Source organism: Myotis yumanensis, unplaced genomic scaffold (genome assembly GCF_028538775.1).
Source record: "Myotis yumanensis isolate MYYU_CA2020_CCGP unplaced genomic scaffold, mMyoYum1.0.hap1 SCAF_5, whole genome shotgun sequence".
NCBI lineage: Eukaryota > Metazoa > Chordata > Mammalia > Chiroptera > Vespertilionidae > Myotis > Myotis yumanensis.
Genome location: NW_027223756.1, coordinates 82,848,907 through 82,874,033, shown reverse-complemented (window position 1 = coordinate 82,874,033; position 25,127 = coordinate 82,848,907). Strand labels below are relative to the sequence as shown.

Genomic DNA, 25,127 nt, shown 5'->3' with positions numbered 1-25,127 from the left:
GTTTGGTGGTGATAAATCCCTTTGGTTCTTTTTCTTTTTTACTTTTTTTCTTGTGTATTTTCCTTTAGTCCTTTTCTTGTCTGGGATTTTAAAATTTTTTTTAAAGGTAATGGGCTAAGCCCTGAGATAAGCGTCTGCTTCTACCTGCTTGGGTACCAGCGCCCAGCCGCTCGCACAGCGGGCATCCCTGACTGCAGGGGGCGCTGTGGGCGCTGCGGCGGGCTGGTGTAGGCCACGCACCGGAAGTCTTGTTCCCCCGCACTTCCGGTCTCTGGCCCAGGCTTGGGCTGCGTGGAGGAGTTTTGCAATGCCCGCCGGAGACTTTGAGTGAGTTGAGGGTCGGGGAGAGGGGCCGGGAGGCGACTTGGGGGAGCCCTAGAGGGTGTTTGGGGCCTGGGCGAGCTGAGGCGGCGGGAGCCAGGCCTCGCTGACTCTGCAAACTTGTCCCCGCAGTTCGAAGCCCAGCTGGGCCGACCAGGTAGAGGAGGAGGTAGAGGACGGTGAGTTCGCCGGGTCGCCGCGGGCCCCCCCCCCCCCCAGCCCGGCCACTGCCGCCCGTTCCAGCCCCCGGGTCCCCACCCCCCCGACCTTGTCACCGCCGTCAGACCCCGCGTTTCCCTTCGCAGCCCGCTCTGCCCCGCGCCATCCTTACATGGGCCAGGCTCTCGCCAGGTCCAGATGTTCCCTGGCCCCAGCCCCTCTTCCTCCCATGCCACCGCCCAAGTCCTCAGCGGCTCCTCTGCTCCGCGGAGGAGGTGTGACAGTCTGCCCCCTGCCTTGTGCCAGCGCCCAGATGCCCCGGTGGCCCGCCCCTGCCTTCATGCCAGGGAGACCCTGTCCTGGCGATTGCTCCGGGTGATTACAGCAGCTCGCGGGTCCCCGCACGGCTGTCCCAGGGCGCCTCCTGGCCAGTCCTCTGGCCTCCGTCCTGCCTTTTTCAGCTCCTGGTTTGGGCGTCGTCCCAAAGCTCCCTTTTTAGCTTGGGCACTCCTGCCCCTCCACTTCATCCCTCTCCCCACGCTGCCTCTCACAGACAAAGGCGTCACCAGCGAGCTCCTCAAGGGGATCCCTTTGGCCACTGGCGACACGAGCCCAGAGCCCGAGCTACTGCCAGGAGGTGAGTGACAACCTCCGCTCCATCCCTGGACCACCGCTCTCCCTAACCACCTTCCCTCCTAACCCCCTTCCCTCCTAACCCCCATGGCCGAGGGCAGTGATGGCGAACCAGTGATACGCGTGTCAGACAGAGGTGACACCCGAACCCATTTTTTTGGTTGATTTTTCTTTGTTAAATGGCATTTAAGTATATAAAATAAATATAAAAAATATAAGTCTTTGCTCTACTGTGGTTGCAAATATAAAAAAATTTCTATATGTGAAACGGCACCAGAGTTAAGTTAGGGTTTTTCAAAATGCTGACACGCCGAGCTCAAAAGGTTCGCCATCACTGGCCTAGGGCTCAGTTCCTCTCGCCTCCTCCCCTGTTCCAGCTCCACTTCCGGCACCCAAGGAGGTCATCAATGGGAACATCAAGACAGTAACCGAGTACAAGATAGATGAAGATGGCAAGAAGTTCAAGGTGAGGCTGGGTGAGGAGGTGGGGCACTCGGACCAGGGGCGGGTGGTATGTGTTGGGTGGGCTGGTGACAAAGGTGCCCCGGGCCCAGGAGCCTTGAGGCACCGGAAGCCCACCCCTCTCCTCTCCCATGCAGATTGTCCGCACCTTCAGAATCGAGACCCGGAAGGCCTCAAAGGCAGTTGCAAGGAGGAAGGTAAGACCCTGCTCCTTCCTGGTCTTGGGGGTCCCTAAGGGCTGACTCAGAGGAAGGAAGAATTCTTTTTCCCACTGCCTTTGTTTTTAGAAGTGAAAAGTGTAACCGGTTTACCTATTTTATTGGAGAACTGAGGCCCAGGGGTGTTTGCACTCTGTTGTGGTCCCCAAAAGTCCAGGCGTGGGTGAGGTTGTTTCTTATTCTTCTTGGCTTCTCTACCAGGAGGAACAGAGTCAAGAGCTCCCCTGAAGTGGTCGCAGCAGAAGAAGCGATAGCAATAAATAGATTTGGCACAGTTACCTTCACACTTTGTGCCAGACCCCATGCCATATGCTTTGTGGAGGAGTTCTCTCCTTTGATTCCCATAGCACCACAGGGAGGTGGGGAGCATTTGTGGTCCCCACCTTGTAGGGGAGGAAACTGAGGCTCAGGTTGTTTAGCCCAAGGCCCCCTCGAGTCTGGGTGACCCCTGCATCCCTCTGAGCATCACTCCCTGTTGGGAGCTGGTCTACCACCTGCTCCCTAGGAAGCAGATCTACCACCTGCATGGCCCCCTAAGAAGTGTTGACTGTGTAGCTGTTTCCCCCTGAGCTTCGTTTGCTCATTTAAAACATGAGGCTAAGCCCTAACCAGTTTGGCTCAGTGGATAGAGCGTTGGCCTGTGGACTGAAAGGTCCCAGGTTCGATTCCAGTCAAGGGCATGTGCCTGGGTTGCAGGCACATCCCCAGTAGAGGGTGTGCAGGAGGCAGCTGGTCGATGTTTCTCTCTCATCGATGTTTCTAACTCTCTATCTCTCTCCCTTTCTCTCTGTAAAAATCAAAAATATATTTAAAAAAATAAAACATGAGGCTGAGAGCTGCCCTGGCCTCCTGGAGCTGACATGCAACTAGGATCTGGCACGCATTTGGAGAGGGTGGAGAATGAGATTTAAGGCCAAGACAGCCTGAAAGGGGCTCCTGTAGGTCTGGGGTCCAGAGGGGAGGGCCTCCCTGCTCTGCCCTTGTCCTGACCTGTTCCCCACTCTGCCCTGAGCCCAGAACTGGAAGAAGTTTGGGAACTCGGAGTTTGACCCACCAGGGCCCAATGTGGCCACCACCACGGTCAGCGATGATGTGTCCATGACTTTTATCACCAGCAAGGAGGTAAATGGGCAACAGGGCGGGGTGGCGGCCACCAGGTTGGTGGTGGTGATGTGGCTTCCCCCTCTGAGCTGCCTTCGTCTGCCCTGCCAGGATCTGAACTGCCAGGAGGAGGAGGACCCGATGAACAAGCTCAAGGGCCAGAAGATCGTGTCCTGCCGGATCTGCAAGGGCGACCACTGGACCACCCGCTGTCCCTACAAGGACACGCTGGGGCCCATGCAGAAGGAGCTGGCTGAGCAGCTGGGCCTGTCCACCGGCGAGAAGGAGAAACTGCCTGGAGGTGCCGGGGCCTGGGGGTGTGGCTGGCAGGTCAGGGAGGAAGTGGGGTGGGGAGGTGCTGTGTGTGCGTCCTGGGTTGTCACCTGCTTTGTGTGAGTGGGCTGTGCCCCTCACCTCTGGTCATCGTCCACACTACAGCGTGAGCACTGCGAAGGCTGTGGTCACAGTTCCTGTTAGTGTGTGTGAGAGAGACTAGCCAGGTGGCTGCTGTGACTGCTGGTGGTGTCACCTGTCGCTTCCTTTTGGGGGCTGAGAATCACCCATGTGCATCCTGTGTAACTGCACTGTGCATGATTGGGAGGTGGTGGACCCCTGTATGTGAGACTTGCCCCCTGTGATTCTGCTGATTTTGTGATGGTCCTGACTTGAGTGTGCCGTGTCTGTCCACATGAACATGGCTGCCACCCGTGCGTGTTTGTGCGTGCACACGCACACTTGTGAGTAGTCTCACACACGTGGCTGTCCATAGTCCACATCCTTCAGCATGATTTGCTGATGGAGTTTGAGTTTGCGCAAGTCTCCATCTGACTTGTGTGTGCGGCATACTTGTTTACTGCCATGTGTGTGGGACCCAGGGACTGTCCCTGCCCCATGTGCTCGTGTTTCCCTGTGTTGGCCCGGGCGGGCATTCCTCTAGCTCTCAACCCTGTGGGCTCCTCAGACCGTATTAACACGTATGGCTTCTTGCTCTGTGTGCTGCTGGTTTCCTGGATGTGACCTTTATGTCATGGCCAACAGGTCTCTGAGGGACCGACCGGATGCCTGGGGCTTTGACAGACAGCACCTGGGTGGGTCTGTCCCTCTGCTGTGCTAGGGTGAGGCCTCACCCAACTGTGCTTTTGGTTTCCAGAGCTGGAGCCTGTGCAGGCGGCCCAGAGCAAGACAGGGAAGTACGTGCCACCGAGCCTGCGGGATGGGGCCAGCCGCCGTGGGGAGTCCATGCAGCCCAACCGCAGAGGTGAGGCAGTGAGGGCACCCTGCTGCTGGCCCGTGGGCAGGCACCTCCCAGCACCCAGTGATTATCCTGTGGGTGGGGCCCACGCTGGCCCGGCCACTCACAGCTGCTTCTCCTTGCCTGATGCCCAGCTGATGACAATGCCACCATCCGCGTCACCAACCTGTCAGAGGACACCCGTGAGACAGACCTGCAAGAGCTCTTTAGACCCTTCGGCTCCATCTCCCGCATCTACTTGGCGAAGGACAAGACCACCGGCCAGTCCAAGGTGGGTTGGTGGCCATGAGTGGGGAGGGGTCATCTGTCTGGCTGAGCCCTGAACTCCCTTTTTTCCTCTCTTCCCCAGGGCTTTGCCTTCATCAGCTTCCACCGCCGTGAGGACGCTGCCCGCGCCATTGCCGGAGTGTCTGGCTTTGGCTACGACCACCTCATCCTCAACGTCGAGTGGGCCAAGTAAGACCCCTCCCCTGCCCCATCACCATGTGACAGCTGACACAGCCCCACACCAGTTGAATAATTGCCAAGCCTGTTGTGAGGTGCAAGTCATTTATTGTCCTTTATCTCGAGGAGGGGCCGCTGCCATCCAGGTCAGGCTGGTCACTGCTGGTTGGGCTCCATATGTCTTGCCCTGCCCCCACTGAGGCCCCAGTTTTGTGCGGGGCGTGGGGGGGGCGGTTGGGACTCCCTTTGGGGCCTGTAGCCCCCACACTTTACTCTCCCTTCTCATCACTCCCGTCTTCCTCTCTAGGCCATCCACCAACTAAACCAGCTGTTACTGCTGCTGCTGCTTGGCACCTGGCCCCAGGACCCTGTGGCAACAGAAGACGACCTCCAAAAGCAGGGAACTCCAAGGGCAATAAAAAGGCTCCAATTGCCCTATGCGTGTCCTGTTTATACATGAATATCACCCACTTGTGGCAGGTGGGGGCAGCCCTCCCCTTCCCCTGCGTAGGTTTGCTCGGTAGCCCTGCGCATGGTTAGTGCTGGGGGCAGAACTCTTGCCTGTCTGGTCCGAGGGCTCGCTGCTCCCATGACAGGCCTCTGTTTGGGGAAGTGGTTTGACCCCTGCTGTGCTCTCACCTGTTCGGCTGCTGGGTTCCAGTGCCTTGTGGGTAGGAGGCTCAAAATAGGTCAGGTCATGGGCTCAGCTCAGGGGGCGGGGGCCCCACGGTTTTGGTGGTTGTGGCAGTGAGGGGCAGGGGTTGGCTGGCGCGCTCAGCATTCTCTGAGGCCCGGCCCTCCTTGCAGCCAAGGCAGCATTGGTGGCAGCAGCCTACGCTGGGTGCTACAGCCATGTAGAGCAGCGGGTGGATGCAGATGGCCAGGGGCACGAGGCCCCGCGTCACCTGGTAGCCCACGTAGGACCCCAGGTCCAATGCCTTCACAGCCTGAGTCTCGTCCACAAAGGACGGGCAGCGGGCTCTCCAGCGCTGCCGGGCAGACACGTTGATCACACGTGTGACAAAGTAGGGCAGATAGGATCCAGCATAGAGCACCACACCACTGGCCACCAATACTGCCACATGCATTTTCTCGGCCGCCGTCATGCCGTGACTGCGTAGCACGGCCCGCCCAAGGGCGCCATAGGCTGCCAGGGTGAGCAGCAGCGGCAGGCCGCAGCCCAGTGCCATCAGCGCCAGGCTATAGGCTGAGTAGGCCTTGAGCTGGTTGTCACTCGCAGTCCCCAGGCACTTGATGCAGGCCTCAGGCCTGGCCTCGGTGCAGAGGCCTCCTTGCTGTGGTGTCGTCAGGTGGGAGAATCCGAGTGTGGGTGCAGCCAGCAGGGCCGCCAGCACCCAGCCCGCGGCACTAATGGCCCAAGCGTGCTTGGGCCGCAGGTGACTGCGGGTGAAGAAGGGATGGACGACACCCAGGTAGCGGTTGAGGCTGATGCAGGTGATAAAGATGATGCTACCCAGCGTGTTGCAGATGAAGAGGAAACGCTCCAGGCGGCACATGGCCTCCCCATAGCGCCAGTGTTTGGGTGGGTAGAAGTAGGCAGCCAGCGGGGGCAGTGTCAGGGCGTAGAACAGATCGCTGACGGCCAGCTGGGCTGAGAAGATCACAGCTGGGTGCCATGGGCGCTGCTCCCGTGTGCCGAAGCGGTAGAGGGCCAGGCTGTTGCCAGCCACAGCCACCAGGAACTCAGTCACCAGAATGGGCCACAGGAAGCCTTCCTGGAAGCCACTGAGGATTCGATCAGCAGCTGCTGAGATGTTGGCTGGGCACGGTGGGGCACCTGTGGGCGAGGGGGTGGCTGAGTGAACCCTGCCCCCCACCTCGCTGAGCACAGCCTCTGCTTTCAGAGCTGCGTTGTGCTGTGGATCAGTCCTGAGCACCTGTGTGCACCAGGCCTGCATGACCCCTTTCTAAGAGGACTTTTGATGAGTCCAGCTCCTTTCTATGGAGGGAATCAGGCCTAGAACGGTCAGAAGCTCCCTTGGGGTCCTGCACCCTGAAGAACGAGGGGGAATTGTTGCCCTGAAAGAACCCACGTAAACTGGAAATAATGGCTGGGAGCCATCAGGACTGGGATGGAGAACAGGAGTCAGGGGAAGTCTCAGACCTCACTGCAATCCACCAGCAAGTACCCATCTTCAGTATCTGTCACCCCTAACACACTGTGTCCAGCCCGTGTCATCTCCTGTCGGGACCAGGAGTAGCCTAGGCCCGTCTCCCGGCTCCGCTCACCTGATCTATTCTCCGAGCCTCCAGAGGGCGCCTGTGCGCACCTATTGGGCCACGTGCCTCTGCTCAGTGAAGGGGTCCCTCCTTCCTGGGAGGAAAAGCCAGTGCTTGACTCATCCCACAAGGCCCTGAGGGAGGTATGGCTCCCACCCACTGGCTTTCATCACCTGCTCGCGGTGATTTCCAGTCTGCTTCCTGGTTGTTTCTCAGGCACATGTGCCTCAGGGCCTTTGCGCCGGCGGCTCTTTTTGAGTCATGGACGTCCTGAAAGCTCGTCTTCCTCTGGTCCTGACCACCCTAACATTGCCACTGCACCCCGTAGTCCCCTTCCCTGCTAATTTTCTCTCAAAACAGTCTATATCTCCGATCACTGTTTAAGAAAAATCCCCAGGAACAAGTCCCTTCTGAAGAGAGGGTGTGCACAGGCCTCCCTCACCAGACTGTTTCCACCCTCTCACTCTGCCTTCCTGTTCTGGTTCTCGGCTTCAGACGTGCTTCTTACACCATCCCCACTCCCACCTCCACCCCAAGCCCGGGGTCCGCAGGGTCCAGGGCCCTGTGCTCCCTCCTCACCTGAGATTGTGTCCGCCATGGCCCTCGCCCTGCCTTTGGGACTTCTGCCTACAATGTGTCCTGGTCCCACCCCCAGTGAAAGCAGCCCGTTGGCCACGCCCTCCATAGGTCCACCCACCGCCCACACAGTCAGATCTTGTCGAGCCAGCCTCTGCACACTTCCTTCCTCATGGCGCTCTAGACCTGGCCTAGGCAGGCAGGAAACCTCAGTCTGAGGGAGGTTGGGAAGGAGCCCAGGACCCAGACCAGACCAACAACCATGATCAAATCTGAGCTCCACACTTGCATTCTACACTTCCAGGCCCAACTCCCAGCGGCCTCTGATGCCCTCATTCCAACTGCAGCCTCTGACTCATGGGAAATCAGTGTTTATTAGAAGGAAGGTTGGGGAACCAGCTCCTTTATGAAAGGAAACTGAGGGCTGCACCTGGACACCCAGGCAGGAGCCCAGGGCAGCATCTCTGGGGCCCCAATCTGGGGCATTTCACCCACCGCTCAGGTTCAGCCTCAGGCCACTCTCTTAGGTGGCTGTGCTCGGCCTCGGCCATAGTTCTGAACAGCCCCCCGAGGCCCCAGCTTGGCTTGGGTCCCCCAGGGCCTGCCCTTGGCTTTTGGAGGCCTGTGGTCACCGCCACGGTCTGGCCTCCGCTGCTTTAACCGCTGCTTCTTGCTTGGAGGCCTGGTGGACCGTCTCCGCTGGGCCTTTGGGAACATGTCTGTGAAGAAATATGGTGTCAGGGTCACCAGGGCAGGGACAGGTTCCAGCGCCCGGCTGCACTGATCCCTGTCAAGCACCTTCGTCAGGCTCCTCGCCCACTGCTTGGCGGAAGTACTCGGCTTCATCCTCCTCCTCCTGCTGGCCAGCCCTCTCTGCCTCTGGGGGGGCCCCGGGGTCCTCAGCATCGCTATCCCCATCAGCCTCTGCCCGTGCCCGCTTCATGCCCGCCAGGCTCTTCTTCCTGGAGGAGAGGAGTGGTGGTCAGTGTATCAGCCTGCACCAGGGACCCGCCCCACCCGCCGACCACACACCTGTGGGCCTCTCGCTGCTCCTGCTTACGCTGGACATTCTGGGCCTGCTGGTCCTGCCTCTGGGCCTTGAGCCGCAGCTTCTCCTCCTTGGCTGCCAGTATGGCCTGCAGCTCCTCCTCTGTCTTGTGCACTTAGAAAGAAACAGTTCACCAAGATCCAGGTGTGTCCACTGCACCTAACAGCCCTCCTTGGGAGGCCTCAGACCCCAGACCCTGTGCCCGCCAGCCCTGACCTCACCGAAACTATGGAAGAGCACGTTCCCCTCCCCGACACCCTCCTGAATCTTGATAAGCTGGAGCGTCATCCGAGGTCCGATCTGGAGGGACATAGAGGAAGAGTCAGTCCTTCTTCAGGGCTGGGGCTGCTGGAGGAAGTCACCTCAGCCACTGGGCCTCACCTCAGTAAGCCTCACAGCGCTCTGCTGGGCCCGCATGTTGCCGCGCCCTGCGATGGCCTGGGGTAGCTCCGTAATGTTGTGTTCGCCATCGGGCTCTGCCTCACTCTCTGACAGTCCCGCACCCCTGTGCCAGGACACACGGCTCAGCAGGGAACCCCAGGCTCCTGGGGTCCCCTAGCCCAGTGGCAAACTCATTAGTCAACAGAGCCAAGTATCAACAGTACAACGATTGAAATTTCTTTTGAGAGCCACATTTTTTAAACTTAAACTATATAGGTAGGTACATTGTTATTAACTTAATTAGGGTACTCCTAAGGCTTAGGAAGAGCCACACTCAAGGGGCCAAAGAGCCACATGTGGCTCGCGAGCCGCAGTTTGCCGACCACGGCCCTAGACCATGGTAGCCTCCCACTCTGCCCCTTCCTCACGTGGCCAACAGCTCGCTGATGTCCTGCAGGCGGCTCATGTTGGGGAACTTCTCTTGGAGAAGCTTCTTCATCCCACGACTTGCGCCCACAGGGACAACTTTGATGCTACTGCAGAGGCCGGAGTGAGTGAGGTCGGGGGTTAGGGGTCACAGAGTCAAGGGCCAGTCTTACCCACTCCCATTTTCATGGTGCGTCAGGGCGTTTACTTTGAGACTGAGCAATCATGGAGTCTCAGTAGCAGCACTGTCATCAGCCGCACACAGCAGCAGAGCCCCCCTACCCCCGCCCCTACACTCACTAGTGGCGGAAATCCAGATCCTGGGTGTCAGGGTTATAGTTGATGAGAAGGCAGCGCTTGATGGTATTCAGGTTCACCTGGAAAGGGGCACGGCACCATGTCAGTTGCCTTCAGGCCTCACTGCGTACTGGAGGCCAAGCCAAGCCCTGCAGGGACTGCAAGGCTAGAAACCTGGTTCCAGCACCCACCAAGGCCACCCACTCCAACTCCCTGATGATCATCTCTAACAAGCAGAATCTGAGGCCCACTGGTGCCAGGGCTTAGGAACTGTTGCCTATAACTAACCTCAGACTAGTAACTTCACTTGTCAGCCTCAGTTCCCCTGTCTAAGGTGGGGCACAAACACAACGTACACTGCTTAAACAAGCACTCAAGAATGCACCATTGGCCTGCAGACCGAGGGGTCCCAGGCTCGATTCTGGTCAAGGGCACATGCCTGGGTTGCAGGCTCGATTCCCAGTAGGGAGTGTCCAGGAGGCAGCCGATCCATGATTCTCTCTCACTCCCGCTTTCTGTCTGAAATCAATGAAAATATTTAAAAAAAAAAAAAGCACCATTGGCGTTTTCCACCTGCCATATGGGAAGGCAGTTCAAAGGGAGTCCCATGACATACAATGCAAGTGAGACTTGACCTTGGGAGTCAGAACTGTCAGCCTCAGTGCTGGGAGGTGAGGACTGAGCAATCAACCCCAGGGCCTGTGCGGTACCTGCTAACTGCCCCGCCCACCCACACCTGCCACCACGCAGGCCCTGCCCACCTTGTGCACGTTGATGGAGGGGAACAGGTTCTGGAACATAGTAGCCATGAGCTTCACGTGCATGCCCAGGGGACCGAAGCTGTTGAGCACCAGGAGGGGAGGATGGGTGAACTGCTGCTCATGCATGCGGTGGCGGCGCAGCGAGGAGACCACGTCACGTGTCAGTGTGTACTGCAGGGCGGGGTGAGGAGGGGGTGACCACCAGCCACGCATGGCGGGCGTCATTCCCCACCCCAGCTCCTACCCCACATGGTTCTCATTACCAACTCTGAGCCTTACCTTGTTGACCCGGAAAGTCAAGGTGGGGCCTCCTGGGAGGCGCATCAGCTTCTACAAAGAAAGGACCAATGAGGGTGGAGGCATCCAGGTGGGGAGCAGGAGTGGGAACCTTTGCCCCATCTCTTCAGAGCGTTTACTTTGAAGCCAGAATCATGGCAGCTCAGAGGCACATGGGTTCATCAAGAGAGCTGGGGGAGAAGGAGGGTATGGGGGAGAAGGGTGCAGGAATCCACTCACAAAGTAGATATTAGTCTCCGTTTTGCTCAATATCAGGAAATGCGTGACCCCAAGGGGCCCAGCCACTGCCACACAATCCTTCAGAGAATTTTTCTTTCGTATCTGGATATCAGAAAAAGAAAAAAAAAGAAATGATCAGTCATTCCTCTTTTGAGCAAAGACTATAAGCTGAAACTGTTATGCCCTCTCTTGCATCTAATTTTTCTGAAAAGGGGGTGAGGGAGTGGACTGCCCTTGGCCTCGCCTAGAGCACTGTCTCGCCTAGAGTGCTGCCTCTGTCCTTGCTTACCCAGCATCGCCCCCTTTTGCAAATGAGCCAACCAAAGCCCAGCGTGTTTAAAACGTAACTTGCTGCAGGCCTTTGAGAGAAGTCAAGTTTCCAACTCAACTCTGCTGATTCTAGAGTCCCCTCTTAACCACAAACTCCGGGTACCCGGCCAAGCCCTAAGCTGAGCGCGTTCATGCACGCCTCGCCGCTGCCCCGCAAAGCTGAGGCAGGGACGATGGTCCCCATAAGGCACCCTTTCTCTAGCCGAGGAAAATGAGGCCCCGCGAGGCTGGCGGCACCCTCGCAGCCTCAACGGCCAGTGGAAGTGGGCTGGAGGGTGCAGACCTGCAGGCGGGTGGCGGTGAGCGGCTCCATGACCCGCCGGAGGTCCAGGCTGAGCTGCCGGACGCCGCGACCCGCGCGGCCCCGGGCGAACACGAACGAGTGTGGCTGCGCGGCGTAGGCCTCGAGGTTGCGTTGTTGAGCCTGGGCGCGCGCGCGCTTCTGGTGCCGGGACTACGGGGGCGAGAGGCGAGAGGTGAGCCCTGCGACTCCGCGGGGTCCCCGCCCGTGCTGCCCCCCTCCCGGGCCGCCGCACCTCACCCGCCCCGACTGCCCCATGCTGGCGTCTACTCCACGAGGACCTTCCTCCAGCCGCTTCCGGCGCCGTGCCGTTCACTTCCGGCGCTGGAGATGTGGTCACGTGAGACGTCGCTGCGCGATGACGTCACCGTACGGGTATACGCACCAGATAGCATGGTGGGGGTGGGGGAAATCATTGATGTATTGCTATGGAGACACTTGGTGCCTGTTTTCATGAAAACCGGGGCGGGGCCGCGCGGCTCCGGAGCTTTTGAGCGCTCCGAGAAATGAAGCGCAGGTTCGAATCCCGCCTCGGTCATTTCCGCCAGCGGTGCGATTTTGAGAACCAATGTCTGCACCCCGAGGCTTCTAATGTATCCTAAAGTGAATATGATAAGTCATTTAAGCCCTGCCTCGTGAATTAAGAGAGACGATGTACATACTCCCAGTGCTTGGCACACTGGCACCAGGCACTTGGGGAGCAACCAGAAAAGGGGGTAGCGCCATGGCCTATCACTCATTTGGGCCCCCAGCTCCTGAGGGCCCACTGTCCTCCCCAGAGGGTCTTGTCTGCAACACCAGCCGAGGATGGAAACTCCACATCACCTCTGGAAACTCAAAGCAATTCGGCGCTTGGTGAAAAATTCATCTCCGGTTTCCGCTCAAAGCCCCAGTCTTGGCCTCAGGCCTCTGGCTTCTTCCCCAGAACCTTGGGGTGAGGGGAAGGGATGCCCCCAACATCTCTCTCCCTGTCCCATTTGCTTCCTCTCCCATCTGCCTTCCCTCCCCCAGCTGCCTTCCTGCTTCCTCTGTCTCCCTTCCCCAATTCTTCCCCCACTTTGCCTCCTCCTCCCCATCTCTGTCTCCTCCCTGTCTCCCTCTTCCCCAACTTTGTTTCTACCATCAATTCTCTTTCATTATTTCTTTCCATCTTTCTCCTCTCTCTCTCTCTCTCTCTCTCTCTCTCTCTCTCTCTGTCCCTACCCCATTTCTCTCATATCCTCTCTCTCCGGACTCCCCATGTTTCCCCATTTCCCCCACGTCTCTCCCCTTCCCTGTCTTTCAGACTCTCCCTTATGTCAGCCTCTCTGTCACTTAGGAGGTTTTTTCTCTCTCTGCTGCCAATGGGGGAAGCTGGAGGGGGCTGCGGGTGGGGGGCCCCAGTCCAGGCTGGAGCCCAGCTTGGCAGCCTCTTAGATCTGGGAGGACCATTTCCTCTTTCAGCCCAGGAGTCCACTTGGGTTGCGAGTTGAGGACAGTAGGAACGGAACGCAGGAAAGGCTGCTGGTGGAGGAGGCCTTCGCACGGGTTGCAGATCCCAGACCTGTGCTTTGGAGGCTCTGCGTGAGTCTTTTCGTACCCCTGAAAAATGGCTGGATGATGACTTCTGCCTGTTTCTGTCCCTGCATGACTTTCCCAGTGTGAGGATGTGACAGAGTGTGACAGTGTGTGGACAAATGGAAACACGTGCACTAGGGTGTGGGTGGGGGCAGGTATCAGTGTCTCACTAGACAACCGGGAGCACACGGATCTGCATCTCTGTGCTTGTCAGTGTGTGACCGCGTGTACCTGGGTGTGTAAGTGTCTGGCACACAGGTGTAGACACAATCAGTCCCCAGGATCTTTTCCTTTAAGTTGTGATGTATGTGTGTGTGTGTGAACATATTTTGAACACTGCTGCCTGAGTCTGTGTCCTGTTTCCAGTTACGTCTTTGGAAAAGGCGTGTGTATGCACGTGCCAGGCAAATACCCAGACACACACGCACACACAGATTCTGTCTGTCTATCTTTGCTGCTTTGTGCAGCGGTCTGCATGTCTTGTTTATGTGCACAAAGGGGTGTGTGACTGTCGCGATATATATGTGCAAGTTTTGGAGCCAAGCTGCTGGGCCAGATCCCACGGTGGACCCTTTTGGCCTGTGGGACCGTGAGCAAGTCACTCACCCTCTCTGAGGCTCAGTTTTCCCTGTTGCAAGATGAGGCTATGCATAGAAGCCAGCTCAGGCTGCAAGGATTTAATGAGATAAAAGGTGTAAAGCGTTTAGAGTCACGCCTAATGCACAGCAGGTGCCACTGCTGACGTTGGCTGTTGTCCTTTTCTGTGCGTGTGCATGTGTCTGTGTCTGATGCTGGATCTTCCCGGCTTCCTGGGGCCTGCAGCCTCCCACGCTCTGTGTTCTGCTACGGGGGGAATGTCCAGGGCACTGACCTGTGTTATCAGGCTCTGGTGGCCTGGGCAGGAGGGTCTGGCAATGTGGCCTCAATTCTCATGCGGAAAATGCTAAATATTTACAGTTAGAGCTCCTGGGCTCAGCATCCCAGCTGTAGTCCCAGGCTCTGATGGGGGGCTGGTAGGGTTGGGGGGTTACCAAGTCTCCTCCCCCCTGCTCTCTCACTGGCCTCTTCCCTTCCCCTTCTCAGAGGCCCCTGCTGGACCCTTGGCTCCTCCTCTGACTTCTGTGCCTGCTACGGGCCTCCTCGCTGGATTCAGGATCTTGGTTGTGAGAGGTGAGAGGGCAGGAGGGTGGGAGGGCAGGTGGAGGCCGATTCTGTCCTGTGGGAGACCTGGGCCTCTCCTTGGCTGGAGGGCTTCCCCGGCCTCCTCCTCACCTCAGGCTGAGACCCTGGTAGGCAGTGGGTGTTACACACTCCAGCTCCAGAGAATGCAGTCCTTTTCTGTAGAGTGGGGCCTGGTGTCTGGGGGGCGGGGGTGGGCCTAGGAGAGGACCCTGCTCCCTGCTGCCCTTGGAAGCTCCTGCTTGATGTGTGAGTTTAGTCGTGAACGTGCCTTTTCCAGCTCAGAACCCCTCCTGGTTCTCACATGAGTTAGAGTAAAACCCCAGTCCTCCTGGAGGTTCTCAGGGTCATGCACACATTTCCCCCTCACCTTTCTCTTCTTCCTTCCTTCCACTCTCCCCCTCGCTCACTGTTCCAGCCACACAGGCCTCCCTGCTATTCCTTGGGCCTATCAAGCAAGCTCCCACTCAGGGCTTTTGCACTGCTGTTCCCTTTGCCTAAATGCTCTTCCCCTTTTCTCTCTTCCTTCAGGTCTTCATTCAAGTGTCATCTTCTCTTTAAATAGAGGCCTGACCCTTCTATTTAAAACACCCACCCCAGCCCAGGACTCCCACCCCTTCCCGGCTTGAGGTTCCTGCTAAGCACTTATCACCCTCTGACCTGTCCATCGTCCATTTTCCCAACCAGGATGTCAAGCTCATGAGGGCAGGGATTTTGTCTGTGTTGGTCATGCCTGTGTCCCCATCGCTTGGAACGGCTCCTGGCACACAACAGGCGCTCAGGGAATGTTTGCTGAATGTGTGAACGAGGCAATGTGTGTGATGATAAAGACCATGGACATGTGCCCGTGTTGCCACCAGGACATGCGGGTTAGGTCATAGAACTTAGTACAGAGAGGGGTGATGTGCGGACACGTGAGATGTGTTCTGGGTTGGCAAGTGCACATGGGAGTCAGGTGTGTCCCCATCTCAGAGGCTGTGAACCCAGGAATGAAGGAAATGGGGCCCGTGTGTGGACCCTACAGGGTCAGAGGTGGTGGCTACGAGTACACGACCTTGAGTGAGGACACTCATAGGAGGTCACCTGTGTAAACTGGGGAACACCTGGGGGACACAGCAGACCTGGGGCATGTGGGTGTTGGGGTGTGGGTGTGGCATCAGTTTTGATGAGGACGTGGGAAATGGGGTGTCCACTACTAGACTGAGTTAGTGAGACTTGCCCCTCACCCCACCTCACCCCCTTCTAACCATACTTGCCCTGCTTCTGTTCCAGCCTCCTGAGGTTCCTTTAATACAGCGGTTCTCAACCTGTGGGTCGCGACCCCTTTGGGGGTTGAACGACCCTTTCACAGGGGTCGCCTAAGACGATCGGAAAACACATATATAATTACATATTGTTTTTGTGATTAATCACTATGCTTTAATTATGTTCAATTTGTAACAATGAAAATATATCCTGCATATCAGATATTTACATTACGATTTATAACAGTAGCAAAATTACAGTTATGAAGTAGCAATGAAAATAATTTTATGGTTGGGGGTCACCACAACACGAGGAATTGTATTAAAGGGTCACGGCATTAGGAAGGTTGAGAACCACTGCTTTAATACATCAGGCATGATCTAGCCTCAGGGCCTTTGCACATGCTGTTCCCCCTGCCAGGGCTGCTCTTCCCTAGGCATCCCCATGGCTTCCTCTTTCAGGACTTTGTTCAAACGTCACCTCTCCAGCAGGTCTTCCCTCCTTTCAACTTGCTTCATGTTTCTCTGATCTTTATCTTTAGCACTGAGTGCTATCTAAAACACTTTATTAACCTCATACTTTATGTTGTTCCTTGCACACCAGGCAGGAATTTTATTTTGTTTCCGACTATATTCCCAGCGCCTTGCACTGAGGCTGGCACACAGTAGGCAGTAGTGAATGCTCGCTGAACCAATGCTGCCCTGCAGGATGCCTGGAACTCAGTGGAGAGGCCTGGCTGGGATCCCATTGTTAGGTAGCCTCCAGCCGTGGGGTGGGAGGACCGAGGTGGGCCTGGGTGGGCCCGGAGCCACGCAGGTGTAAACACACGCATTGGGAGCGGTTGGATTTGGCCCGGCCTGAGACTTGGGGGTCGAGTCTGGGTTCCCGGGCCTCCCTCTCCTTCCCGTCCGTCCTCTGCCTGCAGGTCCGCCATGTGGGCACCCGGGCCGCGCGCGCTGCAGCTGCTGCTTCTGCTGGGCGCATCCTGGGCGCGGGCGGGCGCCCCGCGCTGCACCTACACCTTCGTGCTACCGCAGCAGAAGTTCACGGGCGCCGTGTGTTGGAGCGGGCCGGCGGCCGCGCGCCCGGCCACGGAGGCCGTGAACGCCAGCGAGGTGGCGGCGCTGCGCGCGCGCGTGGGCCGCCACGAGGAGCTGCTGCGCGAGCTCCAGCGGCTGGCGGCGGCGGACGGCGAGGTGGCGGGCGAGGTGCGCGCGCTGCGCAAGGAGAGCCGCGGCCTGAGCTCGCGCCTGGGCCAGCTGCGCGCGCAGCTGCAGCACGAGGCGGGCCCGGGCCCGGGGGCGGAGCCCGCGGCGGCGCTGGCGCTGCTCGGGGAGCGCGTGCTCAACGCCTCCGCCGAGGCGCAGCGCGCGGCCGTCCGCTTCCACCAGCTGGACGTCAAGTTCCGGGAGCTGGCCCAGCTCGTCAGCCAGCAGAGCAGCCTCATCGCCCGCCTGGAGCGCCTGTGTCCGGGGGGCGCGGGCGGGCAGCAGCAGGTAACCCACGCGGTAGCCCCGCAGCCACTCCCTGTGCGTGTTGCCTGGAAGATGGGCCTCCTGAACCCGAAAAGTTCCAAAACCCAGATTCCTACATTTCCCCCTACAATCCTTCGGGTCAAAACGTAACTGGTGGCCACTTAAAGTCTTTACTTATCCACTTCATATGAATATTCTTAGAATCCTTCAAGCAAGCACATTATGTGGATAAAGACCAAAGACCCATGTTTTGGAGGTTACAATACAGACTGTGTATTACTGTCCCTAACTCCTGCCATATTACTCTGAATTCTGGAACGTGGCTGGGCCTGGGTTTTGAATAAGAGATTGTTGCTCTGGGACAGTCCCTACCTTACAGGGTTATTGAAAGCATTCAGTAAGTTATTACTCATTGTTGCAGGCACTCATTATTTTCACTTCATTTATTTTCACGTTGGAGGCACGGATTGGTTAAGCCGTGCACTCTGGAGCAGGAATTTAAGCTCCTCTCTGCCTGTCCTTGAAGCTAGAATTGGGCATTTGGGGAGGATCAATTCCTGCCCCTGCCTGACCTCTTACCCATCTGGATGCTGAGAGATGGAGATGGAGGAGCCCAAGGTGGCCTGGGCTGAGGGTTAATGCAATCACAATTCTCTTGGTCACCCAGGTCCTGCCACCGCCCCTGGTGCCCGTGGTTCCGGTCAGTCTGGTGGGTGGCACCAGTGACAGCAGCAGGTTAGACCCAGCCCCAGAGTCCCAGAGAGACCAGACCCAGAGACAGCAGGGGCCCTTGGCCTTCCCCTTACCTGCAGGGCACCCTGCGGTCCCCACCAAGCCAGCAGGTAAGATGAGCCAGGATTTTAATGGTACACTCCTCTCACAGTGAGAGGACTGAAGGAAATTTAACCCTGGTGACTGAACGAGGGGCTGTGGCTCTTATTCTGATAAAAACCAAAATTCTTACTCTGGTATGAAAACAGGAAAGGAGGCGCTTTTATTTTAATGAGGGGTCAGGGAATTTAAGACTGCTACTTTGGTGAGAATTTGAGCTGGTTCAGAGGGCCATGTTCAGGACTCTTATTCTGGTGAGGAGACAATTTTACCAGGATTTAATAACTCCAGGACCTACATGTGCTGTAGTGAGAAGAGTGACTCAGTCTTATTCAGGTAAGGAAATTGGTACTGGAGCACTTATTCTGATGAGAGAATGTAAGAGAGAACACTGCTATTCTGGTGAGGGGACCAATGCAAATTAGGACTCTTATTTCAATAAGGGGTTGGTTGGCCTAGGCTGTACTTACCCCATATCTCTGTGCCCACAGGCCCATGGCAAGATTGTGCAGAGGCACACCGGGCAGGCCATGGGCAGAGTGGAGTGTATGAGCTGCGACTGGGCCGGCATGTGGTGTCAGCATGGTGTGAGCAACAGCTGGAGGGCGGAGGCTGGACTGTGATCCAGAGGCGGCAAGATGGTTCAGTCAACTTTTTCACTACCTGGCAGCACTACAAGGTGAGCGCAGGTAGGTAGGGGCAGGGCTGGGCAGGGGAGGGGACCTGCTCCTAACTTCCTGACTTTCCTGCCAGGCGGGCTTCGGGCGGCCTGATGGGGAATACTGGCTGGGCCTTGAGCCTGTGCATCAGCTGACCAGCCGTGGGGACAATGAGCTCCTGGTGCTCCTGGAGGATTGGGGAGGCCGTGGTGGACGTGCCCACTACGATGGTTTCTCCCTGGAGCCTGAGAGTGACCACTACCGCCTACGGCTTGGCCAGTACCATGGAGATGCGGGAGACTCTCTTTCCTGGCACAATGACAAGCCTTTCAGCACTGTGGATAGGGACCGAGACTCCTATTCTGGTAAGGAGCTCTTATTGGGGTGTGGGGGGGATGGATGGCGGGGAGTAAGGGAGATGGTACTTCTAGTCACAGTATGAAGGATGGGTTCTGGTAAGGGTATGCGAGAGAACAGAGGACAGGACTCCTGTTCTGGTGAAAGGCAGGGCAAGCATGTGGGGAGTATGGGGGCAGTGTATGAGAGCTAGGACTCTTATTCTAGAACAGTGGTTCTCAACCTTCTGGCCCTTTAAATACAGTTCCTCATGTTGTGACCCAACCATAAAATTATTTTCGTTGCTACTTCATAACTTTTAATGTTGCTACTGTTATGAATCATAATGTAAATATCTGATATGCAGGGTGGTCTTAGGCGACCCCTGTGAAAGGGTCGTTCGACCACCAAAGGGGTCGCGACCCACAGGTTGAGAACCGCTGTTCTAGAAAGAAAGTAGAGATCTTTTTTCCCTGGTAAAGGAATGAGAGGTAGAGATCCTAGTTTGCAGAAAGGATAGGAAAAGTGTGACTTGTACTTTGGTAAGGGGATAGGGAAGGAATTAAGGCCATTACTCTGAAGAAGAAAGTGCTGGTGGAGTGGGGGGGGTGGGGGGGGGACACGGACGGGGGCGGGGGAGGGGGGAAGGGGATGCCTGGCTAAAGCCTTGCACTAGTGAGGTACTGGTAGAAGCTTTTATTATGGTGAGAGGACATGGACTCTCTCTCTCCCCTCAGGTAACTGTGCCCTGTACCACCGGGGAGGCTGGTGGTACCATGCCTGTGCCCACTCCAACCTCAATGGTGTGTGGCACCGTGGTGGCCACTACCGCAGCCGCTACCAGGACGGAGTCTACTGGGCTGAGTTTCGTGGCGGGGCTTACTCTCTCAAGAAGGCGGCCATGCTGATCCGGCCCGTGAGGCTGTGACCATCTGTCCCCCAGGGGATGTGTGTCAGCAGGAGCCCAAGTTGTCCTGGCCACATCTCCTTTAGGGTCAGTGTGAGCCCCGTCCCACAGACCCTCCCACTGTGGATCTGCTCCCCAGGACCCTGAAAGTTGGACCCAGGAATCCCCCTGCCAACATCTCCAACCCGTGTGGCTCCCCAAGGGCACTCAGATCTCAGTTTGAGCTCAAATTTTATAACAACACAAAATATGTACAGACTGTGTCTGGTTTGCATCCACACCTGGCACGGGTCACTCCTGGGGCCCACCCTCCTCCTCCTCTTCCTCCTCCTCCTCCTTCAGGTCCTCCAGGATGAGGTTGTCCAGGTGTTCTAGGAGGCTCCCCTGGCTCAGGCAGGTGCCCACCGTGGAGCCACTGCTGATGTGGAGGTTGCTGGGGTGCAGGACTTTGGGCAGGTGGTTCTGCTTCCGGCTCTTGGGGTGTGCGCAGGAGGTCCCAGGCACATGGGGCTCTGGGAAAGGAGGGGTTCTGAGGTCCTGGAGCTTGAGGTCACATGAGACTGGGGACAAGGGGGCTGAGGCCAAGGGCGCTCTGGGAAGGGAAGGGGCTGAGGATACAGACTCAGAGCTATAGGAAATTCAGACGTGAAAGTCACAGGTGTCAAAGCCACAGGAGAGCCGGGGACATGGGCATCACCTGAGACTTCAGAAGACAAAACAGGAACCAAGAATACAGAGCCTCATGCGCGAGACCATGGAAGGTGGCTGATGCAATGGGAAGTGGCCATGGGGACTGAGACTTGGTACTTAAGGCCCCAGAAGTTGATGTCCTAGAAGTAAAAGCCAAGTAGACCCCCCAGAGTTGGGGGAGGCCAGGCCAGGTCCTTACCTCGCCGGTTGAAGCAGTCAGCAGCGGAGCAGGAGTGGGTGTGGGTGCTGCGGTGATCCGTGTCCCGGTCCCAGCGCGGAGGGAGGATCCGTGTCGGATACACCGGAAAGCCACACCCATAACAAGGGGATGGGGACCCCATCTGTGCCCAGCCCCTGTGGGCAGGCAGGGCCATGAGGGTCTGAGGGTGAGGGTGAAGCTGGGCTGCAGTGGGGCCAAGGCAGGGAGGGCAGGGCTGGGGTGAGGCAGGGCTGAGGGGCGAGGTGGGGGTCAGCATCCTCACCGGAACTTGTGCCTGCACTTGGGGCAGTGGAACTCAGCCACACCCCACATCTTGTCTTCGGGTACTGGCTCATAGCGCTTTCGGCATTTCCTGCACCGAGACACCTGTGGGTGTGGAGAAGGGTGTGGGCTTACTCTCAGAAGAGAACTCTGGTAGCTTGATATTGGCCATAGTGGGAATATTTACACCATGGAAATTGGTAAACACTACAAATCTAGGGTCCATCCCAGGCCTACGCTGCAAGAGTTGGTTCTTAAGCATTTGCCAGGAGCACATCACTGGTGGGGGGGGTGTTCAGAAGCCAGAACTGGGGTTGTGTTTTCGGTCAGCTTTGATTTCTGTGGTAGCTGTCAAACTGTGGAGTCAGAGCCCTGGGGTAAGGGCTGAGCTCAAGTTGGTGGTCAGAAGTCCAGCTCAGGGTTGGGAATTGGGGATGAGCTCTCAGAGGCTGAACATCTGAAGTCAGAGCTTCAGATGCTGAGGATGGGGGACAGGACAGTCAAGGAGTCAAGTTGGGTTATCACCTCCTTCCGCTGGGGCACACGGCGCCACCAGACATGGTCGCAGGAGGAGCAGGCAAACTGCCGATCCACGGCAGGGATAAGGTCTTCCTGGGCACGTTGGAACATGCGTAGGTTGGCTTTTGTCAGCGGCAGGAGGGAGGTTGCCACTGCCTGTGGAACGGGGGTGGTGAGCAGGAGAGGGTGGTCAGCCCTCCTCCAACAACAAACATATGTCAGTTCCACTCTCCCAACAGATGGGCGCCCTCGTGCCCCTAGGATGTTCCCCTCTCCCCCCCATGGGGGTCCTCCCTGCTCCACCTCCCCCATTCCCAGGTACCGGACCCACCTGGATGTCTTGGTCCTGCTTCATGTCCTCTGGTGGGTCCTGGGTGGAGATACCAGAGGCAGAGGCTGGGGATTCAGCTCAGGCCTCTTTCACCTCGTTTGCTGGGGGAGGGTCCCGGCCCCATATAAGAACGGCGTGGCCCTAACTCACAAGGAGCTGATGGAGCAGCAGTCACTAGCTGGGAGCCAGCTGCATGACCTCTGCTATCCTTACGCAGTTCTGAGAGGTGAGCATACTTGTTATCCTCATTGTTCAGATGGGGAAACCGAGACCCAGGGCCAGGAGAGAGCCTGCCTGGGATCACCCTGAGAGAGTGCAGTGACGCAGGCCTGGACCCCGTGCTCCCATCCTGATCGCAAATGCCACGCACTTGTTGGCATTGAGACAGGGGCCCCTCTGAGGCCTCACTGCTTTAGGCTAAGTGTTCCAGGGCTGGGCTCAGACAGAAGCAGGTCCCACCCCCCGGCTCCATTACTTTCAGCTGGGTCCCTAATGAGGGGCATCTCAGAGCTCAGACCCTGACTCTGGGTGGCTGGGGTTCAAATCCCAGCTGCCACCTGCATGCTGCGTAATCCTGGCCAGTGACTTCTTCACTCTGTGTCTCCGTTTCCTTGTCCGTAAAAGGCAATAACGACCTGTCTCATGGGGCCACTGTGGCAATGAAATGAGTCAACAGGTAACATTCCTGGAGCCCTGTTGCAAGGGAAGTGCTCAATCAATGCTACTCTTTACTGTTATTATTTAAAAATAGGTTTTTATTGATTTTAGAGAGAGGAAGGGAGAGGAAGAGAGAGAAACATTGATGTGTGAGAGAGAAACATCAATCGGTTGCCTCCCGTATGCACCCCGACTGGGAACAGAACCTGGGCATGTGCCCTGACGGGGAACCGAACTGGAGACCTTTTGGTGCACAGGGCAACGCTCGGTCAACTGAGCCACACCAGCCAGGGCTCTTTGCTATTATGTTTTATCATACTCTTTATAGGTATAAATGCAAGGGTATAATACATGTTTTATTATACTCTTTAATAACTCTATGATGGGCTTTTCAGGCAGGCAAAATCCACAGTGCATCAGCTACCAAAGCCACCACAGGGCAAAGTGGCCATGATGTTCCTGTGCCTCAAAGCCTTTCATTCATTCACTCACTCATTCATTCATTCATTCAACACATGAGCTCCTCTGCCCCTCTCTCCTGCTCATCCCAGCCTGTTTGCATTCCTTCGCTCAGCCATTCCCTCTTCCAGGACGACCCTTTCTGACCCCTCCATTCCCAGGGATCACTAGCCTCCAGCCTTGAAGAGTTGGCAACACCCCCTCCAGGAAGCTCTCCCTGACCTCTCGCCTCCTCTATGATGACATTCTTCCTGGCTCCCGTCACTGCCTAGTTTCATGTCTCTCTCCCCCATTTAATACCATCAGCATGTAACGAACATCTTCTGTTTGCAGGCTCCCTGCAACTGAGAAGTGAGTACATGTGGCTGGACCATGAGCTGTGACGTGGCAGTGCCCCGAGGGGCTCGCCATGGACGGGCCGGGTTCCCCCTGCTCTCCCTCCCCAGATACCCTGTCCTTTGAGGAGCGGGAGGCAGTTTACCTGGGCATCCAGGTCGTGACTCAGTTCCTGCCCATCTTTCTGCTTTACTCCTGGTGGGGAGAGTAAGTGTAAGTGAAGGACCCTTGAAAGACCTTGTGGGGGTTTCAGGTCCCCAGACCCTCCCCAAGAGAGGACCTCAAGGCCTCTTCCTGCCTTCCCCAGACCATGCTCCCGACCCCCGCGGGGAACCCCCACCAGCCTGGGGACCCCAGCCTGCCGCCCGCTCACCGTACACGATGGAGCGGCCCACTCCGGTGTGGTCGCTGCCAAATTTCCTCATCAGAGTCCCCGCCTTCCTGGAGGAGACCTTCCCATGAAACTTCTCCCGGAGGCGCCGGACGCTCTTCTCCAGCTGGGGTGGGGACAGGGGGGTTCCGGTGGGGGGACGAGAGCCACTGCCCTCCCCCCATTTCTAGACACCCTTCTCCCCGCCTGAACTTGACCCTTAGCTTTGGCCTCCGAACCTCCCATCTCCATTCTCCATGGCATTTCCTGGAAAAAGCCAAAGTCCCCACTGGACACTGGGGGAGGGTGCGGACTGGGGCAAGCTTCCCAGGCTCGGAGGGAGGCCGGCCAGGTAGCCCCTGGCCTTTGACCCTTGACCCTGCGGCCCCCGCTTTTCGTCGAGGAGGCCTCCTGTCGTACTGGGGGAAGGGGCCGCCACTCTCCGTCCTGCGGGGGGTGGGGAGTGGGGACGAGCGCCAGCGGGGGAAGGTCTGGGCTTCGGAGGGAGTCCCCAGGACGTGCGGAGCCCCCTCCGCGGCCCTGGTCCCTCCCGGGCATCGCTCGCGGGTCCCCGGCCCCGCCGCGGTCCTCTCCTACCTCCACACCTTCCTGAGACATGGTGGCCGCCGCGCAGGTGCCCGCGAGGGTCCGCACTGCGCGCTCCGCGCCCCCCGGCTGGGACCAGCCCCGCAGTCCAGCCGCGCGCAGAGCAGGGGAGGGGCTCCGGCAGGCCCCGCCCTTCCTTCCCTTTCGCTTTCGATGGGTGGGTGGTGGGTGGTGGGTGGTGGGTGGCAGGGGGAGGATGAAGCGCTGGCCCCGCCCTGGCTCCGCCTCTGCTCTTGCGCCCCAAACCCCGGAGGGCGGCGGGGGTCTGCGCCCTGCGGCGGAGCGCGCAGACCTCGGGGTGGGGAGGCGGCGCGGCCGCTGCGATCGGTCACATGTCCCCACGCTGCGCGGGGTCCGCGTCTTCACGTCCCTCGTGGGGGCGGGGCCGCATCCCCAGGCCGCGGCGTGTGTGCGCGCCCCCGCCCCCTCGAGCGCCTGGTCCCTCAGCTCCTCGCCCTCTCCCCTCCCCCCGAATCAGTCGCTAAGGAGGACCTGGACCCCTACGTCTTTCTTGGGTCTCTGGCCAGGTCCCCTCTGAACCTCAATGTACTCCTCTGTATAATGGGGATGAAAATAGTGGCTACATTCTACGTGTGTGTGTGTGTGCGCGCGCGCGCGCGTGTGTACATTTGCCAGGATTTGAGACCCCGGGTGGAATCCTCGCATGTAAACTAGTAGGCGAACTAGTCCGCGGGCTGCCTCCGCTGCGGGTTCCAGGGACAGGCCTTGGGGCATGGGGGAGGTGCTTGTGAAAAGCACCTGGTCCCAGCAGGCGGCAGGACCCGGCGTTAAGCGGCTGCAGGGATTTGCATTGTAAATCTGAAGGTTGAGACTCCCCGGATCCAAGCTGATTCTTACCCGCTCAGCACAGGGGGCTGGAGGGGCCCTCAGGAGGGGCTCTGGCCCAGCTTATAGGCGGCAGGGATGGCTTCTTGGAGGAGGGGGCGACTTGAGCGTTGAGGTTTTAGCTAGGTGAGGAAGAGCGGGGAGAAGGAAGCAGCCGCTGCAAAGACGCCGGAATC

At 57.8% G+C, this 25,127-nt stretch overlaps 4 protein-coding genes and 2 non-coding genes across 9 annotated transcripts; 2 read left to right on the top strand and 4 right to left on the bottom strand.

Annotated features, from left to right (window-relative positions):
• The first annotated feature begins 246 nt into the window (after positions 1–246).
• On the top strand, positions 247–5,028 carry EIF3G (eukaryotic translation initiation factor 3 subunit G). Its single transcript, XM_070415989.1, has 11 exons — positions 247–327; positions 454–500; positions 1,034–1,117; positions 1,491–1,579; positions 1,713–1,772; positions 2,811–2,915; positions 3,006–3,195; positions 4,045–4,152; positions 4,281–4,417; positions 4,496–4,602; positions 4,898–5,028. Exons 1-11 carry the CDS (start codon positions 308–310, stop codon positions 4,911–4,913), a joined length of 963 nt encoding a protein of 320 aa, XP_070272090.1. The 5' UTR covers positions 247–307; the 3' UTR covers positions 4,914–5,028.
• On the bottom strand, positions 4,688–11,777 carry P2RY11 (purinergic receptor P2Y11). Of its 4 annotated transcripts, XM_070415988.1 has the most exons (13): positions 11,708–11,777; positions 11,450–11,620; positions 10,837–10,938; positions 10,600–10,650; positions 10,321–10,491; positions 9,563–9,639; positions 9,265–9,372; positions 8,837–8,960; positions 8,677–8,755; positions 8,440–8,569; positions 8,206–8,369; positions 8,043–8,126; positions 4,688–6,388 (listed from the first exon to the last, which is right to left on the bottom strand). In XM_070415988.1, exons 1-13 carry the CDS (start codon positions 11,723–11,725, stop codon positions 5,286–5,288), a joined length of 2,382 nt encoding a protein of 793 aa, XP_070272089.1. In that variant the 5' UTR covers positions 11,726–11,777; the 3' UTR covers positions 4,688–5,285. The 4 variants fall into 4 exon arrangements, with proteins under 4 accessions (XP_070272089.1, XP_070272088.1, XP_070272087.1 ...); XM_070415985.1 differs by lacking the exon at positions 4,688–6,388 and having other exon boundaries at positions 7,763–8,126; positions 11,703–11,776; XM_070415987.1 differs by lacking the exons at positions 8,043–8,126; positions 8,206–8,369; positions 8,440–8,569; ... (7 more) ...; positions 11,450–11,620; positions 11,708–11,777 and adding an exon at positions 7,005–7,917.
• LOC139011954 (small nucleolar RNA U105B) lies at positions 9,448–9,527 on the bottom strand. Its single transcript, XR_011471755.1, has one exon. It is a non-coding gene; the product is annotated as a small nucleolar RNA U105B (small nucleolar RNA).
• On the bottom strand, positions 10,708–10,794 carry LOC139011941 (small nucleolar RNA SNORD105). The gene has a single exon (XR_011471744.1). It is a non-coding gene; the product is annotated as a small nucleolar RNA SNORD105 (small nucleolar RNA).
• A 4,603-nt stretch (positions 11,778–16,380) lies between the features above and the next one.
• ANGPTL6 (angiopoietin like 6) lies at positions 16,381–20,216 on the top strand. Its single transcript, XM_070415982.1, has 5 exons — positions 16,381–16,944; positions 17,591–17,765; positions 18,246–18,433; positions 18,508–18,778; positions 19,487–20,216. Exons 1-5 carry the CDS (start codon positions 16,381–16,383, stop codon positions 19,675–19,677), a joined length of 1,389 nt encoding a protein of 462 aa, XP_070272083.1. The 3' UTR covers positions 19,678–20,216.
• On the bottom strand, positions 19,871–24,416 carry SHFL (shiftless antiviral inhibitor of ribosomal frameshifting). Its single transcript, XM_070415984.1, has 8 exons — positions 24,097–24,416; positions 23,503–23,626; positions 23,275–23,324; positions 21,678–21,716; positions 21,353–21,502; positions 20,829–20,932; positions 20,546–20,700; positions 19,871–20,168 (listed from the first exon to the last, which is right to left on the bottom strand). The coding sequence occupies exons 1-8, from the start codon at positions 24,115–24,117 to the stop codon at positions 19,948–19,950; spliced, it is 864 nt and encodes a 287-aa protein (XP_070272085.1). The 5' UTR covers positions 24,118–24,416; the 3' UTR covers positions 19,871–19,947.
• Between the last annotated feature and the right edge of the window lie 711 nt (positions 24,417–25,127).